The sequence below is a fragment of the Fusarium subglutinans genome, assembly GCF_013396075.1.
Source record: "Fusarium subglutinans strain NRRL 66333 chromosome Unknown NRRL66333_c0000283, whole genome shotgun sequence".
In the NCBI taxonomy this organism is placed as follows: Eukaryota; Fungi; Ascomycota; class Sordariomycetes; order Hypocreales; family Nectriaceae; genus Fusarium; species Fusarium subglutinans.
Window position 1 is genome coordinate 20,397 of NW_023502346.1, and position 18,534 is coordinate 38,930.

The 18,534-nt window shown below is 48.1% G+C and overlaps 8 protein-coding genes across 8 annotated transcripts; 4 read left to right on the forward strand and 4 right to left on the reverse strand.

Moving 5' to 3' along the window:
* Positions 1 to 406: 406 nt before the first annotated feature.
* Positions 407 to 5,456, forward strand: FSUBG_12686 (snf2 family helicase; the record flags this gene model as incomplete). The annotated part of the gene is made up of 7 exons (XM_036677498.1): positions 407 to 833; positions 892 to 980; positions 1,029 to 2,304; positions 2,399 to 2,772; positions 2,822 to 3,320; positions 3,366 to 4,338; positions 4,412 to 5,456. The coding sequence occupies 7 exons, from the start codon at positions 407 to 409 to the stop codon at positions 5,454 to 5,456; spliced, it is 4,683 nt and encodes a 1,560-aa protein (XP_036531838.1).
* Positions 5,457 to 5,976: 520 nt separating this feature from the next.
* FSUBG_12687 (choline transporter) lies at positions 5,977 to 7,976 on the reverse strand (the record flags this gene model as incomplete). The annotated part of the gene is made up of 10 exons (XM_036677499.1): positions 5,977 to 6,072; positions 6,131 to 6,213; positions 6,261 to 6,306; positions 6,363 to 6,903; positions 6,954 to 7,215; positions 7,266 to 7,421; positions 7,478 to 7,547; positions 7,594 to 7,649; positions 7,698 to 7,846; positions 7,894 to 7,976. The coding sequence occupies 10 exons, from the start codon at positions 7,974 to 7,976 to the stop codon at positions 5,977 to 5,979; spliced, it is 1,542 nt and encodes a 513-aa protein (XP_036531839.1).
* A 741-nt stretch (positions 7,977 to 8,717) lies between these two features.
* On the forward strand, positions 8,718 to 10,326 carry FSUBG_12688 (monoamine oxidase N; the record flags this gene model as incomplete). The annotated part of the gene is made up of 4 exons (XM_036677500.1): positions 8,718 to 8,895; positions 8,946 to 9,193; positions 9,246 to 10,093; positions 10,140 to 10,326. The coding sequence occupies 4 exons, from the start codon at positions 8,718 to 8,720 to the stop codon at positions 10,324 to 10,326; spliced, it is 1,461 nt and encodes a 486-aa protein (XP_036531840.1).
* A 304-nt stretch (positions 10,327 to 10,630) lies between these two features.
* Positions 10,631 to 11,682, reverse strand: FSUBG_12689 (uncharacterized protein; the record flags this gene model as incomplete). The annotated part of the gene is made up of 2 exons (XM_036677501.1): positions 10,631 to 10,908; positions 10,962 to 11,682. The coding sequence occupies 2 exons, from the start codon at positions 11,680 to 11,682 to the stop codon at positions 10,631 to 10,633; spliced, it is 999 nt and encodes a 332-aa protein (XP_036531841.1).
* Positions 11,683 to 12,408: 726 nt separating this feature from the next.
* Positions 12,409 to 13,425, reverse strand: FSUBG_12690 (uncharacterized protein; the record flags this gene model as incomplete). The annotated part of the gene is made up of 1 exon (XM_036677503.1): positions 12,409 to 13,425. The coding sequence occupies one exon, from the start codon at positions 13,423 to 13,425 to the stop codon at positions 12,409 to 12,411; it is 1,017 nt and encodes a 338-aa protein (XP_036531842.1).
* A 371-nt stretch (positions 13,426 to 13,796) lies between these two features.
* FSUBG_12691 (signal peptide protein) lies at positions 13,797 to 14,595 on the reverse strand (the record flags this gene model as incomplete). Its single annotated transcript, XM_036677504.1, has 2 exons — positions 13,797 to 14,141; positions 14,188 to 14,595. 2 exons carry the CDS (start codon positions 14,593 to 14,595, stop codon positions 13,797 to 13,799), a joined length of 753 nt encoding a protein of 250 aa, XP_036531843.1.
* Positions 14,596 to 15,635: 1,040 nt separating this feature from the next.
* On the forward strand, positions 15,636 to 16,046 carry FSUBG_12692 (aspartyl-tRNA synthetase; the record flags this gene model as incomplete). Its single annotated transcript, XM_036677505.1, has 1 exon — positions 15,636 to 16,046. One exon carries the CDS (start codon positions 15,636 to 15,638, stop codon positions 16,044 to 16,046), a length of 411 nt encoding a protein of 136 aa, XP_036531844.1.
* Positions 16,047 to 17,235: 1,189 nt separating this feature from the next.
* Positions 17,236 to 18,512, forward strand: FSUBG_12693 (uncharacterized protein; the record flags this gene model as incomplete). The annotated part of the gene is made up of 5 exons (XM_036677506.1): positions 17,236 to 17,403; positions 17,459 to 17,495; positions 17,546 to 17,990; positions 18,038 to 18,102; positions 18,154 to 18,512. The coding sequence occupies 5 exons, from the start codon at positions 17,236 to 17,238 to the stop codon at positions 18,510 to 18,512; spliced, it is 1,074 nt and encodes a 357-aa protein (XP_036531845.1).
* Between the last annotated feature and the right edge of the window lie 22 nt (positions 18,513 to 18,534).

Consider the following 18,534-nt stretch of genomic DNA (forward strand, 5'->3'; position numbering starts at 1 on the left):
TCTCCCATCATATCTACAACTTCATAGATAACTTGATATTAGATTGTCTGGACCTTTCTGACGCGGTTGAGATACAACCAACTTACCACCTCAGCCGTAGGCCAGTCACGTGTCTCTCGCTTAATCAGCAGCTCCTCGAGTATAAATTCCTTTCCATTTCTTCTTCAGCTTCTTCCTTCCTCTCTCCCACATATTTTTCGTCGAGTAGACCGGCAGAGCTGCATTTTTCTCTTCCCTTTCATTCGGAATTTTCACGCAGGCCTGCTTGGAATCGCTGAAGTCGGCTGTTCTTAACCTTTAACAAATTCGAGACCCATAATAACAGTATCTTGTTTTTCGACTTGGCCAAGTTCGCGATTCCAAGCGCACCCGCTGCAACCGTGACCCGAGCAGCATTCTTGCTAACATGTCGCCTCGAGCCGGCAAGGGAAGCAGACGAAGCCAATCTGGCACGCCGACACCGTCCAGCCGGGCCCCCCGAACCATGACCACATCCGGGACCGACGCAGTCATAGATGGCGCGAAGGATGATCACGGCTATATCAGTCTATTGCGCATTTTCAACGAGCAAAAGATTTGCCCAGCTTTTCCAAGTCTCCAATGGCGTTCGTGGTACGAGGAGCACAGCGACTATGGCCACGTGCTTCACCAAGGCCCGAGACGAACACAACAACAAATAGATGGTGAAGATCGCGAAGAGCACATGAAGCGGAAGTATCCAGATGGCGTCTTGATTCAGAAAAGCTTCGGTGTCGACAGTCCCCCTTTGCAAGTTGCCAGATATTGCACCTTTAAAGGCACCCGTGAATTCATGTCATACATTGATATCGTTGGTAATAGCGCTCAAAATGTCCGCTTGCAAGCTGGAATTATACTAATCATGCGCGATAGTCCCCGAGATTGCCAGCAATGCCGCCCTGCTTGCCGATAAATTCAAACCCAATCAAGACACCCTCAGCGCCGATGCACCAGGTTCAATGGTTTAGAAGACCAAGAACGATGCAGAAGGAGATGAACTCGAGTTTCAGAAGTTCATTGAATCAATATACGAAGATTTCCGAGGCCACGGCAACGAGGAAGAGGGCCCAGAGATCCCAAAGCCGAACCCAAAAGACCTTTTAAAAGCCTACGAAGAAGATGAAGAGATCAAATCGTTTGTTGACAGGATAGCGAAGCTTTGTCCCAAGCCAACTTTGATCCCAGTCCTCAACAAGCACGTGGACTCCAGGGTGTCGTCGATCAAGGGACAGATATCTCGAAAGGCATTCGTTCTTGTCCATGCTGTCCAGATCCTCCTCTTTGCTCCCATGGACTGGGACAGGGATCGTGTCTACTCTCGTGACAGAGAGAAGTACGTCCATCGATTCCCAACTCCCGCGGAATTCGGTGGCGGCAATGGAACACAAGTCGCAGGCATGTTTTCCATGGAAGATCTACACCGGGCCATTTTGATCTTCTACACCCTTGTCTGCCGTCGATCGCAATCGAAGCGTACGGTTTGGATAACGCGGCCCCCACCCGTCTCTAAGAACGACCCGGAATTTGTAGGCTACTGGGATGAGTCCGCGGCGGCGATTGCAGAGGGTCCCGAGGCTGCCGACACGGTGGTGGAAGTTTCTCTCGCGGCGGGCGCCAAATACCAAGCGAGTGTCAAGGAGAAAAAGCGTGAGCGACTGGTAGCCCAAAGAGCTTGGACCAAGAAGTACCGAGAGCAGAAGAAGGAGGACGGCAGGGACATCGACGTACTGAGTGATGATCGCGTACCCCCGGATCCAGATGCCCCGCCTGCAGTTACCGGAAATCGACACGTCGAAGTCTGTGCTGCACTATTGGAGTCAGCCCAGTCAACCCGGCCGAAACTGGCCATCAGGGAGAGAATTGCTGAGGCCAGGATCAGAGACATGGAGCCTTTGTCCAAAAAAAGCTTCGAGGCCGTCATGAGTCGTCTCAACACTGTCCATGGAAAGGAGGACTTTGACGCAAAGTTGGCTCGGATTCGGGACACGATCACACAAGTCGAAAGTTTTCTTCCAAACAACAAGATCAACGATTTCATCAGAAGCCAGGAGGAGTCTGAGGTTGTCACAGAGTTTCGGCGCGCCCACCCAGACAAAGAAGTAGAGTTGCTGAAGCTCAGTCGCCAGCAGTATGCTCTCGAGCACGTACTGTCATCGCTTCAGCCAGAACAGTCTAAAGAAGGGCTACAGTCTCTTTGCCAGACGTTTGGGATTGCGCCTTGGCCTGATCTCAGGCTGTATCCTGGCTGCGAGGATGTCCAGTCCCTCAAGCCCCACCAGGTGGAAGGTTAGTTTTCTTTGCCTTGAAGTTGTTGATTCCAACCGGCCTGTTTGAAATCGCAACCACTTGTCAATACCAATGACGTGCTAATGTGTCCCAGATGCTGTCAGCACCATTCTACGTGGAGAGAGTTTCTGGCGACATACCTTCATTTCGAACGACATGGGAACCGGGAAAACTAAAATCTATTACAGCACCATCGCCCTCAATCAAAGACGCCAAGAAGAGCGTTATAACATGGAAATGGAGACTCGAGGCGAATCGGAGATCAGGTTTTGCCCATCCCTTATTCTTACACCAGTCAATGCGATTTGCCAAACCTGGAAAGAGGGCCATGAGAACTTCAAAAATCTCGAGATCTACGTCTACTACAGCACTCCCCGCGAGTTCCCAGAGAAGAAAGCAAACGTGGTTGAGAACAAGAAATTTATTAACTTGTTGAGACGATTCGCTGATCGTATCCATGATCCAAAGGTATTTCAAACACCATTGCCTGGAGTTGTGTATCTAACCCCTTTAACAGAATGGTCGCGTCGTCATTATTTCAACCTACCCAACATGGTCCAGCCGCGCCGTTTTGAAGCGAGAGCGAAAATTTGTCTTCAAGGATGGCAAAGCCCCCACATCGGTTATGAGACAACGAGCATTGGACAAAGAACGTTCTGAAGTCCAGGATGAGGATGTCGAGCAGGACGAAGAGGAGGCGGCGGCCGTCAAGAACTACACCACTGAGGATCTGAACATGGACGATATCGAGTTTATCGCCCAAAACGAAACCGAAGCCACCGAAAGAGCAGACGGCAATCTGATCGAGTACCTTTGCAAAGATGAAGCCTTCTCGAAAGCAACATTTGAGTTTATTGTTGCTGACGACGCTCACATTGCCAAAAGGCTCAACGGCATGTATAACCACATGCTGCGCCTTCTCGACTGGAAGAAGCTCCTATGGGTGACTGGCACCCCGGTTCAAAGTTCCTTTAGAGACTTGTTGTCTCCTCTGTCTCTTATGTGGGCAGCTTATGGTATTTCACTTGACGTCGACACTCAATCAATTGGCTAGGTGCCAGGGTTGTACGACGAGAGCTATGATCCTTACACAGAAGAGAACAAGTTCGACGACAGGAAGAATGTCACGCATGGCATCTTCACTGAAACCTACTTGACAAAGTTCCCTCAATTTGCCGTTCTGAAAGATGTTTTCAACAAGTCTGACGGCAAGTGTCGCCTCTGGATGGCCAACCCAGACATTTTCCGTGCTGCTGGTAGTGCATTCAATTGGGGAACAGACGCTGGTCATCGTGTTGTGCGACCGATCTACAAGATGCTCCAGGTTCGCCGTACCATGAGGACACCGCTCAAATTGCCGGATGGAAAGGTGTACTACCCTGCCCAGGATCTACTCCCTTCCACTATCGTTCTCGAAGAAGTAACACACGACGAAACGGAAGAGATCTTTGATCTTGTTCAGAAAATGGGACAAGATCAGGCAAAGAAGCTGTACCAGAAGAAGATGAAGGAATCTAGCATCGAGGACATGCATCGAAGTGGCAACTCTGAGACCATCAATCGTCAAAGCGAGGACTCTATCCGCAAGATTAACTTTGGCGAGCACCGAAAAGGTGTCCTGACTTCATTTGACTGGCGCAACTACAAACTCTTGTACCCGGATAACCCGGTTCTCTTTGGCGGGGAAGATGCAGTCAACCAGAGCATTAAAGTGCTGAGAGATCCCAGGACTGCACGGACAAATTCGCAGATGCAACGAGAAAACAAGAAGGAAGCGACCTCATCGCTACCAGTGGTCGGTGTCGATAAGGTTGAAGAACTTCTTCGCGACGACATCAACGGTGGACTCAGCTTCTTCTTTGGACTGACAAACAACGCCCCATCGTTCCTACCACCCGGCGACCGTGCTACCTATATCCACTGGCTCTGCTACGAGAGCCCCGTCATGACGCGGGCCTTGGAATTGGTGTGGCAGTATGTCAGAGAGGAGAAAGAGCGTGTCCTTGTCTACGTGGATACACCATGGATTCAGGCGTAAGTGCCAACCCTTCCCGACTTCAAGCACATCCGCTTGTAATCGTGATAATATGCTAACTGTGTATCACAGTATTGTGGTTCAGCTGTTTACTATAGCTGGCTTCGATGTTGTTACCGTTCGCCCCTCCGACAGCGCCAACACCAAAAACAACATTATTGCCAAGTGGAACGACCCTAGCTCAGGCATCGAGGTGTTTGTCGCCAACGTGAATACCATGGGTACTAGTGTCAACATGCATACCTGCTGCTGCAGGGGCATTTTCATGAACTGGCTTATGAATGCGAAAGCCATGCTTCAAATCATCGGCCGCCTTATCCGAATCAACCAGGTCAAGGCTGTCAAGTTCCACCTGATCAAGTTGAAGAACAGCTACTATGATAACATAGAGCGCATCTGCGTGACGAAGTGGGCGAACCAGTTGTCTGCAGAAGTTATGCTTCCTGACTGGATGACTGATGCAATGCGTGAGATTTGCATCTTTGAGCTCATCAAGACATCTTGGCATCAGCCTTTCAACCGCTATGCCTGGGTTGTTGAGCGAGATGTCAGCGGGCACGATATGGAGTATCATTCAGACGATATGATAGGCCTTGGACACGTTTTCTCCGCCGTTGCCAAGTTGCTGCTCCATGATCCTAAGAGCCAGATTCAGGATTGGTGCACAGAGAACGTTGACTGGATCGTCGACGGCTGCCGCGAGCTCACGTCCACTTTTGACTCTCCGGACGAGATCGAAGACCACCTGTCCAGTCCATCCGAGGAGCTTTTTGACTACTTCTTCGAAAGGCTTGTGGCTGCTGTCGCTAAAGCTCGCGATCGAGGCAGCATAGAGCGGGGAGCCGCGAACTGTCACAAGCAGACGCGTCAGGGTGTCAAGGCTAGAAAGGATAAGCAGCAACCCAGCGATGAGTTTGACTTGGGCAATGATGTAGAGGATGAAGAGGATTCGGAGATTGACGACATGGCGTTGAAGCATGAGGACTTGGAGCAGGTCGAGATCGATGCTCCCGATGCAGCTGGGTCTGAGACGCCCGACAGGGGCATCAAGCGCAAGGCGGGGAATGATGGCCGCGATGAAAGTACTATCAAGAAGCAGGACACCGGTGCTAACTAGGCTGGGCATATGGAAATGAGGAAATTTTGGTATGGGGTCTTTATAGGTGAATGGGCTTAAACTGATTCGGCGACGGGGGCTATTCTATAGTAAAAGTACCATTCACAGGGGCCCCATGTATTCTTGGCATCATCAGAATCTAATTGGTAGTACAAACCTTGTCCTTTGTTGCTCTCGAAGTACCTGTGTGGTAAGTCTCTTTCCGTCATCATAGCAATATCATGTTCGCAAAGTGATATACTTTGACTCGTTTGTATAAGTATTAAGCCCTAAGCATATCCTGAGCCGCGAAAGAGTTTAGAGAAGTTTGGTGTAATTAAGTAAAGCTTTAGACCAACCTAGTCAGATATCTTCTCAAGAGTCATAGGTTTGAGAGATTTCTCATGGGAACGATGCTATTGTTTGTTCACACACTTGCAAGTCACTGTTATAGTCTTATCACTCCTCGTAGCAATGGTCTGAATAAAGGTTTTATGGTCCATAACTATCCTCTGAGTCGCTGCAAATATCGTATAAATAGTCAGGCCTTCGTTGACGTTTCAGATTTCTCCTGAACTGCTTCCGGCTCATGTTCTCCTTTGACCTGTAAAGGCTGTCCAATAATGGCCTCAAAGTTCTGGTAGTTGTGTTAGAGGATGAAGAAGACTCTTGTTTGGATTGTGGAGTTGACTTACAGGGCCTTCAAAGGTCTTACCATAGACCACCCAGTACAGAGCAAGAAGTAGGTAGAAAACGCCGACGACAGCGGAAACGTAGTCTATCCAGGTTAGTAAGCTTCTAACCATCAAGGGTAGGTATTCTTACTCATGGTGTTAGCTGATACCGGAAGGGCAGTCGGAAAACAGAAGAACTGCAAGAGTCAGTAAGGAGTTGAAAAGGTCAAGGTATCTGGTGCTTAGCACTTACGATCGTGATGACAACGACAAAGACACTTGCAATAATATTGACAACAGCACCAGTCCACAAACCCATCCTGGCCGGTGTCTTTCTTGTCTGATACTCCTTGAGAATGCTTCTTCCTCTCACCAATAAGGCAATGACAGGACCAGCATAAGAGACATTAAGGAAGATAGTGCACGAAGCAATGTAAGCACTGAAAGCCACAGCAGGTCCAAGGTACAAGAGTCCAAAGAGGACATTGAAGATGAAACACAAGGTAATTGTGCGGACGGGGACATCAAGCTTTGGTTCAATGTGTGCAAAGTAGTTGTGGCAGATGATACCCTTGTCTCTAGCCATGGCATAGAGAAGACGGCTTGCGCTGGTGATACTGGCTGACGTGCCGTTGATGAAGCAGACACTTAGCATAAGGGCTAGGATAGTTGCCGCGGCGCGACTCTTTGTGCTCTGGAGGAAGAGTTCGACAATGGGCATGCCTGTGTTGGAGGCGAGGATTGTTGCGGGGTCGGTGAGGCAGAAGAGGATAACGAGGATGAATAGAAAGCCACTGAACCAAGTTAGTAAGAGTCAATACGCGGGAAGAGTGGAATGACTTACGTGACACCGCCAATAACGATTGCCAGCATCATAGCTCGAGGTGCATCTCTCGAAGGGTTGGGCATCTCCTCAGTCAGATGCAAGACAACATCAAAGCCGATGAGTGATAGGGCAGACTGGAGTAAGCCAAGGATCCAAGCCACACCATCAGACCAACCAGTCTCATTGCTGAACTCTGTAAAGACTTGACGAGCGTCTGTCTTTGGTGACATGGAAAGTAGGATGATGCTCATGATAACAACCGAGAGGATGGACCAATATACTATCAACGACGTAAGTTGGTGGGACAGGGTATGTTGACAGGTCACTTACAAGCCATGTCATTCCAACGACCGAGAATCTTGTTGCCCCAAACGTTACCGACAGTCCCGAAGGTAAGTATGGCGAGGAAGAAGAGATATGTCTTCCATTGTGTGGCCTCGTATGCGTTATTCGAAGCGACGACGGCTGCGGCGGAGACTAGCTGGGCTGATTCATGTCAGTCAGTCTTATGATTCAAGGACTTGAGCTTCAGGATATCTTACCAGCAAAGAAGGCTTGAGTTGTCACAACAGTCAACCAACCAGCAATGTTGGTCCATCCAATAAAGAAACTCTGCCAAGTGTTAGTCTTTGTTCATCAGTTAGCGAGTTCAACGTACCATGGGCCGTTTCCACTTTGGTGTACAAAGAGCGTACATGAAATGATACTGTCCACCTACAATCAATCAGCTATTGTTTCCGGAACATACTCGTATTTTCTTACCTGCAGTTGGCCAAAGTGCAGCCATTTCTCCCAAACTAGCAGCAAGAGCCAAGTTACAGAAAACACAGACTATAAACCCATAGATAAACGACACGGAGCCCCCAGAAGGGAGAATGTATGCCATGGTACCAGCGAGTGCAATCCATGTACTGACGAGGGGTTAGTCAACGCCAAGAACAAACAGGGTATGACGAACTTGAGAATGGCAAAGGCCATAGCAACCATGGTCAAAGTCGAGAGACGCTGCTGCAAAGCGCCCTCCTGCGTTGAAGAAGTCATCTTGGCTGTTGTTGCGTTCTGCTATGATGAAGTGTTTTCTCGTTGGGGTATCAGAAGGAGAAAACGCTTGACTCATATACTTGTTTCCAAGGTCACACGGCCGAGCCACTTGCGTTGATAAGACCTATCAGGGAAAGGGGGCCACCGTCGCACAAATCTCCAACAACACGTCAATCTACACTGCTCTCCATTGACATGTTATCATACCAAACATTGCAATCTGCCGAGATATCCTGATAAGTCTGGTCCATTACCCCAGGTTTTGCGATATCAGTGCATCTCCACTGAATATACCGAATCCGGCAGATTTACGAGAAGAATGGCATATTTTATTGGGGCCAAGGAATTGGCTTGCTAGTGCCAACCTTGATGCTGGGTCCTAGCGGATTGCGGGGGAGATCTAGATTGTCCAGGTCTCTCGCAAAATTACCGGATGCGGTAATTCGCGTCAGAGATAGCTGATATCGCAATGGGGCGAAATCTTCGTATCGTGAGGTTTTGTACTAGATAGAGGATCATCGTTATCTTCTCGCGAAATTGCCGTTTGAGGAAATGGACATTGGGGCAAGATGAGAACACGGACCGAGGATAAAATGAGTAGCCGTCCTCGACGATACTTCTGGTTGATTCTGCCTATCATTCTTGTTTTGTGTGCGCAAGTGTCTTGATCAATTGAGTTGTCTTGACTCGAGGGACGCGTAATTCAACCTTTGTCATCAAGCTTGACCAAAAAGCTTCACAATGTCTTCTCGAGACGGCTTCTCATGGACTGAGTCTCAAGGACTCAAGGCTGGTGTTCCATGCATTGGAGCTATCAACCCTCCTACCAATCTCTCAGACAAGAACACAAAGTTTGATGTGATTGTTGTTGGTGCGGGTTACTGTGGTCTGACTGCAGCTCGTGATGCAGCTGTTGCTGGTGAGTATCTAGTCCTTTTAAACTCATGACACATTACTAACAAACATCAGGCCTCAAAGTGTTGCTCATTGAAGCTCGTGATCGTATTGGAGGCCGGTCATGGAGCTCAAACATCGAGGGCTATCCATATGAAATGGGTGGTACCTGGGTATACTGGGGACAGCCAAACGTATGGCGTGAGATCTCCAGATATGGCATGCAAGATGAACTTGAGATCTCATATGACTTCTCAAGAGGTGTCAACAAGTATCTTCTGGTAACACCAGAGGGCACTCAAAAGTTCACTCACGAGGAAGAGGTTAGTCCCAGTGTCTGTATAACAAGTCAAGAATCCAGACTAACGAACCCAGGATCAACTGATGCAAAGTGGTCTTGAAAAACTGGTCAATATCGACGGCCAAGGCGGTCGAGAAGCATTAGTCTTCCCCCACAGCGCAAATCTCGGCCCAACAGCCGCCAAATACGACCGCATGTCCATCGCAGACCGTCTCGCCGAGATCCAAAACGATCTCACCCCCAACGAGCGCATATGCCTAGAAGCCTTCGTTCTTCTCTGCAGCGGCGGTACCCTCGAGACCACTAGCTTCTACGAGTTCTTGCACTGGTGGGCTCTCAGCGGCTACACATACCAAGGCTGCATCGAGTATCTCGTCAAGTATAAGTTCAAGGGCGGCCAGTCGAGCTTTTCTATTCGTTTCTTCAAGGAGGCGCTGGCTGGTGGAAACTTGACGTATTCTTTCAGCACGCCTGTTGCTTCTGTGAAGAGCGGCCCTGCTGGTGTTGAGGTCACTGTGAGAAGTGGCCAGAAGTTCAGAGCGTTGAAGATGATTAGTGCTATGCCACTTAATATTTTGAATGATGTACATTTCGATCCTCCTTTGATGCCTGGGAAGAAGGCAGCGGCAGATATTGGCCATGTCAACCAGTGCACCAAGGTTCATGCTGAAGTTTCTGATCGAGATCTTCGCTCGATGACAAGTATCAGCTATCCTCACAACAAGCTCTCATACGGCTTTGGAGATGGTACAACTCCTGCTGGTAACACTCACATCGTGGCATTTGGCGGTCAGCACAACCACTTCCACCCCGAAGAGGATATTGAAAAGACCAAGGCTGCCTTCCAGGGTTTTGCGCCGATGGATATCAAGCGCTTAGTCTTCCACAACTGGTCCAAGGATGAGTTTGCGAAGGGAGCTTGGTAAGTAAATCCCATTCTTTCGATATGGCAAAACTAACAGTTATAGGTTCTTCTCTCGACCTGGTCTGCTGACCGATCATCTTGGCGACATGCGAGCTACGCAGGGTAACATCATATTTGCCTGCTCTGATTGGGCTCTTGGATGGCGTAGCTTTATCGATGGAGCCATTGAGGAGGGAACGCGAGCTGCCATGGCTGTTCGTTCGAGCCTTTCTGAGCGAAGCCATCTGTAGTTAGAGCCAAGGATCATCATAATTCGTGCAGACTGCGTGTAAAAGTTGAGGCGGGCATTATTTTATTTCATTGTATCTTTGGATGTATCAAGCATAGATTTAAACTCATCTAAATATTAAAGTATTATCCTCTGAGTATCTTTTGCCCACCGCTAACCGCCAGATCAAGAATGGGCAATGTCTAGGAGAAAAGCGATATCTAATTTAAAATTTCTTCGTACTTGAGACTTGGAGTATCTTTAAACTGTAAAGCGTGATAGGTAATGCATCGTCCAGCACTGCACCTTGGTGTCATGTTCGTTGCTCATGTTTGATTCGTTTGAACCAGTTCATCAGCTCGCAAAAGCCGCCCATAACCGTTGTAAACCACAACTTGCCCATTCTGAGCCATCTGGTCCTCCTCTTTCCAGGCTTTCTTTCGCTCTTCTCTCCAACTTTGTATCTCATGCCTCCTCTCCTCCGACATCCTGAGGCGCTGCAAGGGATCGCCAGTGGTACAACCTGTGTCCTGGCAGGCTTGGAAGACTCTATCACCAAGTCGACAAAGAGCGGTTTGTATGTCTACCATATCAGCGGTATAAGCTAGTAATAATTAATTTCACACAATTTAATAGCGTAGTAGTGGCTGGACTTACCATCGGGCAGCCTGCTTCCCACATAGTTGTTCGTGAACAAGAACACGTATAGTTCAGAACTGAGACTTTCCTGGGGCGGAAACATTATGCTGTCGCCATAGAGTTTCATAGTGGTGCTGATCTCTTCACGCAGATAGGTTTCCACGAGTCGGTGGTGCCAGAGCTTAGACAAAACGGGCCTGTGAAATACGGCTGAAGGGTCGTAATCCTTCCTCGGACAGATCTCCATAATCTCTGTGCTGGTATTAACTAGATCTTGGATTTGTGCGAGGTTCTCTTCCCAATGGTCAAACTTCCGCCGAAACAGCTTAGACCTGCCCCCACGAACATAATCTTCCAGTAGTCCCATCAGTTGATGCATTCTATAGCCCTTTTTCAAGCGATGTCGCATCCTTGCAACCATCAAAGCCAAAGGGATAAGCTCGTCGTTATAGAATATCTCTCTGATGTAAGGTATGTGATATCCAAGGAGCTTATCTCGGTTCGCTCGGTAGCAAGCTCGTACTGACGGAGAAGCCGCGCTGAGTGATGCTACATCGCGTAGTGAGTAGCACTGCTCGAATACAAGGAACTTGAGCTCCGCTGGTAGCTTTTCAAAGCAATCCATTTTCTCAATCTTGGGCCCATTGTCTTTTTGGAGGTAGAAAGCCAGAAGGCTTAAAGCCAAGGATGCGGCGGCACCAACAAGAAAGAGGATGGAATCGCTCGGGTTTCGGGACATTTTCATAAAGATGAATAATGAACGGTATTTATTGAGTAAAAGATAGTATCATGTTCTTGTGACCTTTGTTAGCAGTCTTGGGGTCAATACTATGGCCAGCGAGACTAGAATAGTTGTATATCTAAAAGATAGAAGGCAAGAAGTGGCAGAACCATTTCTCTTATAGTAGCATCTGCGTTATAATTCTTCAAGTAGAGGTTAAATTGAGGACATTCACGTATGCAAAGTAACGATGCCAAACACCTTTGTGATAGGGGCGACTGGTTTGGTCAGAAAGCATAATCGATATAGAACTTTTGTTAACGGAACTATGGCTCAGCATGCGAGTCTATCTATTCCTCAGCATATAAGCTGTGGATATCTCACCGAACCGAATCAAGGTAACGTTCTAAAAATGAAAGCTTATTTTATATACATTCTTGAACTGCATAGGTACCTACACTTATAGTGTTTTATAGGACTTCTAATTTGATAAAGAGATATAGTAGTTTAAAGAAAGTATCTCTTTCTTGTTTTTTATTTTAGTGCGTCTCGCTCGGTTTATACAATACTTAGGCTTAAGCTTTGATTTTCTTGCTCTTTTCAGACCACGCTCTAAAGCTTGTATTTTGAGTAATATTTATCACGCATTTTAATACACTGACATCATTAACATTAAGGATAAAGCTGGCCTTCTGTTCTTCTAAATCTCTCCAGCCCCATACTCACCCCGCACTATCCTTAACTCTATGCAAGAGAGCGGTATATCCTTTCTGCCTTCGTAGTAGACCTAGTAGACCTTGACATCCCGGACCCTATTTGGAATTTCTCAGTAACGATTCTGAAAAACGTATCGACGACGTATGCTGCCCGAGCATCTCTTGTAAGCTGTTGCAAGTGGAGGAGCAAAGGATATCCTTGTAGAACAACGTGGTCGAGATATAGCTTGACATCATACGCGCCTTTTGTTTTAAATCGGCATTCTCGCAGGCGCTGCATGACGAAGTCCGGCGGCCCTCCTTGACGCATGATGTCGTCCACTTGTTGCTGCTCATTCCGTGCATCCCCGTATCCGAGTTGCCAACGTACATCAAGTAAAATCCTTTTGTGTCGGTTTTTAACCAAGCATGGCATGTTGACGCCTAACTCGCGGGCCTGAGGTGGTTGTGGAAGGAGCTTGTAGATATGAGATTCGAGTTCTTTGACGTGCTCATTTTCTGAAAATAGCTTTTCTTCCCCGTTACATCCTAGTTGGCAATAAAGGTCGTAACGGAGGAAGTGATTGACGGCGTTGCTCAGCTTTGTACGTGTGCCTGGCCGCGAGAACTGGCAATATTCACCCCAAATGATGGCCATCTCCCTATTCATATTGAATATGGCTAGGATATATCCCAAGTCGTATTTCCATTCCTCTTCGGGTTCTGAGTTTTCGAAGCGAGCGAAAGCGTCAAGGTGAGGTCTGAGGCGTTGCTCGATCTGCAAGGACGTTAACCCACGAGTCTGGGCACGTATCTTTCTCACATGCAAGAGAATTAATGCTAACGGTACGAGTGTTTCATCTCCAAAGATTCTATATATCTCTTGGATATAAGGCCGTAGAAAAGAAGCGCATTGGTTGGCGTAGAAATAGTGTCGTGCGGTTGGAGAAGCTGAGTTAAAGGATTGGACATCTCGAAGTACGTCAAGCTTGGCCTGAACGTCGAGGTGTTTCACGATATTGATATGGATCTCGGGTGGGAGCCAGTTGAAGATGTCGGAAGCCATCATTGGATAGAAGAGGGTTTCCATGGGATGGTTTCAAGGGTGAGGGTGAGGGGGGCGCTGAGGGTTTTATAGTTGGACAATAAATCAAGGTTTTCCATGATATCATTATAGAAGGAGAAAAAGCGCGGATAAGATCTTTCGGACAAGGTTTCGCCTTATGATTGGATCTCGAGGTAAGAGAAAGTAAAAGTCGAGGGACATGCTGGCTGCCTGGACTTGGTGCCTAAACACCAAAACTCTATACAAAGTTCAAGTGTCCATGTGCAACCAGTTGTTTCACAGCTCACTATTTGCATAGCAATTCATTTTCAATCAAATCATGATTTCCATTCGCTAACATTGAATCCATTGCTAAAAACCCCGCAGTACATCTAGCTTGAGCTCTTAGCCAACCCATCCTGAGCAGCCTTCTCTAGCCCCTCAACCGTCTCCTTAGGCAGCGACAGGAACGGCGAGTGAGAGCTCTTGATGTGGAAGCTTCCAGCATCGGGACCCAACGTAGAAGCCAGATTCTCCTGAATAGCCAAAGGAATAGCACGATCTTCATCGCAGAAGATGAAGAAGCACGGAACATCGTGCCACGGCTCGTACTCGACATTGTCGGTGTACACGCGACGAGATTGATGCTTCAACGCAGCAATGGCCTTGGTCTGAGTTTCAGGATCAACGTCGTGGTAGAACACATTTTTGGGTGTGTCAGCGTAAACATAGTCTCCCTACTCATTATTAGGAAATCATCTTGATGAGCGATATACAACTTACCTCCACACGCATCCAAGGAAGATACTCTCCCCCAAGGGCCGCAAGAATACTAACTCCCTTTGGCATGACGAACGCACTCAGATAGACAAGCTGAATAACACCGCCCGTCTTGCCCTCCTGCACGCGCTGCTTCAAGCCCAAGCCCTTGACAGCCTCAGCACCGACAAGTCCACCGTACGAATGCACAACAACCATGACATTCTTGCCCTCCCCAACCAACTTCTCAACGACAGCTCGCACAGCGGCGACATCATCGCTCAAGCCCACGGTAGGAGGCTCAGCACCGACGGAGGGGTAATCAACAGCCTCAGTCTCCCAGCCCTTGGCGTGGAGGTCTTTCCGCACGACATCGTAGCAATCAGCTGTGTGCCATGCACCAGGCGCAAAGACGATAGTAGGGTTAGACATGATGAGGTTCGAATATACTACAAGATAGTTGAACTGTAGAGAATAGAGGGGGAGCACGATAGAATAAGTAATGTCTCACAGATTTAGTTGAGGGGTCTAGTATCAGTTGAATCCACTCGATTGCAGGGTCCGTCGTATCTCGTTACGACACGCGCAGGGTTCACGCTGCAGAGCGCGAGTCAAAGCTGTGGGTTTGGGCTAGATTTGAATGGGGTTTAGTTGGATATGTCATGCGTCAAACGCGGCTAACACTTCGCCGATCAGGGTTCTCCTGGTCGAAAACAGCACAGAGTTCAAGGGAGTCGATAGAGTTCAATCTGGATCTAGATTAGCTTAACATACCAACTGGAACTGTTCTTCTTGAAATATCAGAGCCTCATTGTGATGCGCGTAAGCAGAGTTGCCAGACACTGCCTGAGTCTTCCATGAGCATTTATTTCGTCTGCAGATGCCGAGACGTATAAGAAAAGTCTTTGAGGATTCTCTGTCAATATAAGACCATGTCGGTTGCTCTAGAAGTACGGATACGGCCAGCCGCTATTATTTTGACAGAGATTCACAGCTGGCTTCGTCCTCGTTACTTCCAACTCAAGCGTTGTGATTCATCTCGGATGATTGATTTTCTCTTGTTCTCTCGATTTCTGTGTTGAATCACCTGGCAGAGATTTAATACGTGCATATAATCATTGCAGAAGGATAGACCTCCTTGGTCTAACGGACATATCTTGGCCTGCATATAATTCTATCAATTTCGGGCAATATGCTGCGCTGACTCTCTTTTCAGCCTATCATCACACATGTTCAACCATGACAAAGATCAGTAAGCAACGATGTCAGCTCTCGATAATATCAACAGACAATCCTCTTACTCACAATCCAAATATAAATTGCTAGCGGTCGAACGGCTGTTTAATATCCAAGATCCAGTGGCAGTTCCACTTCCGTTAGCCTCGTATATCCCTTGCAAGCTCCCCGTCAACGGTCCATCACTATCTTTTTTCCAAACAAGCTAACTTAGTTTGCCCCGTCGTACCAACACAATGGCCAGTCAACAGACACCCAGCCAATCCGACGAGTATCGAGCGTTATACAAAACATATCTGCAACACTGCAACGCTCACGACTTTGAAGCGATGAGATCATTCTACGCGTCCCCCCTCATCGTCAACGACAAGCCAATCACCCCGGAAGAAGCAACATCTTCCTTCCAGCCTATGATCGACGCATTTCCCGACTGGCACTGGAACATGCGAAACCTCACCATCGAAGGCGACTACCTCTCGCTTCTCTTCAAAGTCACGGGCACTCACAAGGGTGACTTTCGAGGCTACAAAGCCACCGGCCGCAGAATTGAGACGAGCCAGTTCACGCTGTACCATGTGGTCGACGGGAAATTCGCCCAGGTTTGGGACCTGGTTGATTTCGAGACCTTGATTTCGCAGATCAAATAGAGGATTTATAACGGCAGATCAATGATCAATGACATTCTTTTGTTTCAGTCTTCCCGGGAATTTGGTGAATTAAGGAGGTCAACGCCAAACCAGGCTGAAAGAACGCCGGAGAATAGCTCGTTCGCCTAGCATCCAAGGAGCAGGGGCTGCGTGTTCCAGTGATGATACCACGCTGCTGGGTATCAAAGGTGCCGAAATGCTGGGTAAAATGTTTCATCTGATTCAAATACCAAGAACTTAACTCACCGGCCGCCGTCGAGCTCAGACTCGGATGATTGTGAAAGCCATAATTCTTTATTCAGTTATGTGACTGCTCACAATAAGGTCAAAGAGCTAGTTAATAGGGGACCAGTTAAAACCGTTGATTCCCGAAAGAAAGACTGTGGCCCAAGAAGCGGCCCAACCGAAACTGATCAGCACACGGGGCACTGGTTCCGCCCGCCGTCAAAGCACTAGACAGGGCTTCTTAGGTGCATTTTTTTTAAGATGATAAGGCTGTGTCGCTCAGACCTCAACTGTTTTTTGTTTTCGCGGGGTGCTGCATTCCAATGGATCCCAAAAACAGCCCTTGTCTAGTCCAGGCTTCAAAATAGGTACCGATCCATATCAAAGCCGAGTTGGGTACGATACGAGTGCAACGCTGCAATTTTTCTCTCCTCTAACTCGTGACGTATTATTTGCTTCTTCTTTTTTTTTTTTTTTTTTTTTTTTTAAAAAAAAAGGATCGTCATTCTCGCAGGTTTAGATCGGGTAACAATACGCCATAAAGGGAGACTCGCTGGGCTTGACTCGACGGAAATTTGACATCTGACAACGCTAAATGTAGCCACGGGTGTCTTAGTGGTCGATGGGATGATCGGCCGCAAAGTTAGGGAGTCTTCCCGGGTGGCGTCCAAGGTGATGATCCAGACCCCTGCCTCGCAAGCTCGCTCGCAATGTCACCTCACCTCGCAACGCCCAGCTAGCGTCTTCAGTAGTGAGAAACAGACGGGAGGTCTATGGAACACTTTGTGAGAAAAAGAAATATCTGGGGCGGATTCGAGATGGGAACTAAGTTTAAAGCCCGCTCGTTCTGGAATGCTTTTCGTACTGTGGTGCTCTCGTTACTTCATCCCTACGACATTCCCCCTCATGTGAACTCGTCTCCCTTTTTTTCGTTTCAGCATCATCGTTTTTCTTTTCTTGCAGCATGGCCTCGTTGTATGGCCGTGACGTGAACACCGATCGGAGCAGCGAGCTCAATGCCACGACGACGATTGTTCTCGTGCTGTCTGCTGTGCTTGTCGCTCTGCGCTTCTGGGCGCGATATGTGAGGATTGGATTTGGGACTGATGACTGGTTGACGCTGGTAGCGCTGGTGGGTTCCAATTGATCGGGATGCCAAGAGTTGTACAATTCTGACAATAAGTTAGGTCTTTGTGTTCATCACAGGCGCTCTCAATTATGGCAGTAGGTACTCCCATTCATTGGGTTCTGTATTGTCGCTAACAATTGATCAGTGATTGCGCATGGTCTCGGAAAGCATGCAAAGCGCGTGTCGGAACAAGATCTAATAATCTTCTTCAAGATCCTCCTCACCTTCGAATGCATCTACGTCACGGCGGTGATGCTCATCAAACTCGCCCTTCTATCGATGTACCTGCGCATCTTCCCATCTCGAAACTTCCGATTGGCCTCGGCCCTCATCGCCGCTGTCGTGATTGGCTGGTGGATTGCGATTTGCGCCGTGTGCATCTTCCAGTGCCACCCTATCAAGAAGGCTTGGATGCCCTGGCTTGACTATGGGACTTGCATCAACCTCAAGGCGTCGTTTATTGGCAATGCGATTCCGAACATCGCAACTGATATTGCGATTTTGTGTTTGCCCGTCGGGGCAATTTTGAAGTTGCAGGTCAACATGGCGCAGAAATTGTCCCTGTTGGTTATCTTTTTGCTCGGCAGTTTGTAAGTTCATGCACCAGCCTGTGCGTGCCTCGTATTGACCCGTTTAGCGTCTTGTTCGCCAGTATCTACCGATTCACGACCATCATGCAATTCGACCCTATCGATACAACATGTAAGAGTCCAGCAAATACACGTGCGACTCTCAACTAACTGACTTGAACAGGGACCCTCGCTACAGCTTGCACCTGGTGTGTCGTCGAAGTCGCCTGCGGAACCATCGCCCTCTGTCTCCCAACCCTCCGACCACTGATGCTCATGATCTCATCCAAGTTCGAAAGCGTCACATCCAGAAAAGACGCAGTTACACGTACCGGAATACAAACAGAGCTCGTCACGATTGGAGGGACAGGTGGAAAGACGGGGCATTTCCATCGGATAGATGATGCATACGAACCCAACTCCAGTCAAAGGGAACTTGCGAGAAGTGATGGAAGCATACCGCATGGTGATCCCAGTGATCGGGGATCAGGTGACGACGAAGTATCGTTACACCATGGGAAGATTGACCTTGGGCCCAGATAATTAATGTACACTCGAATTGCAT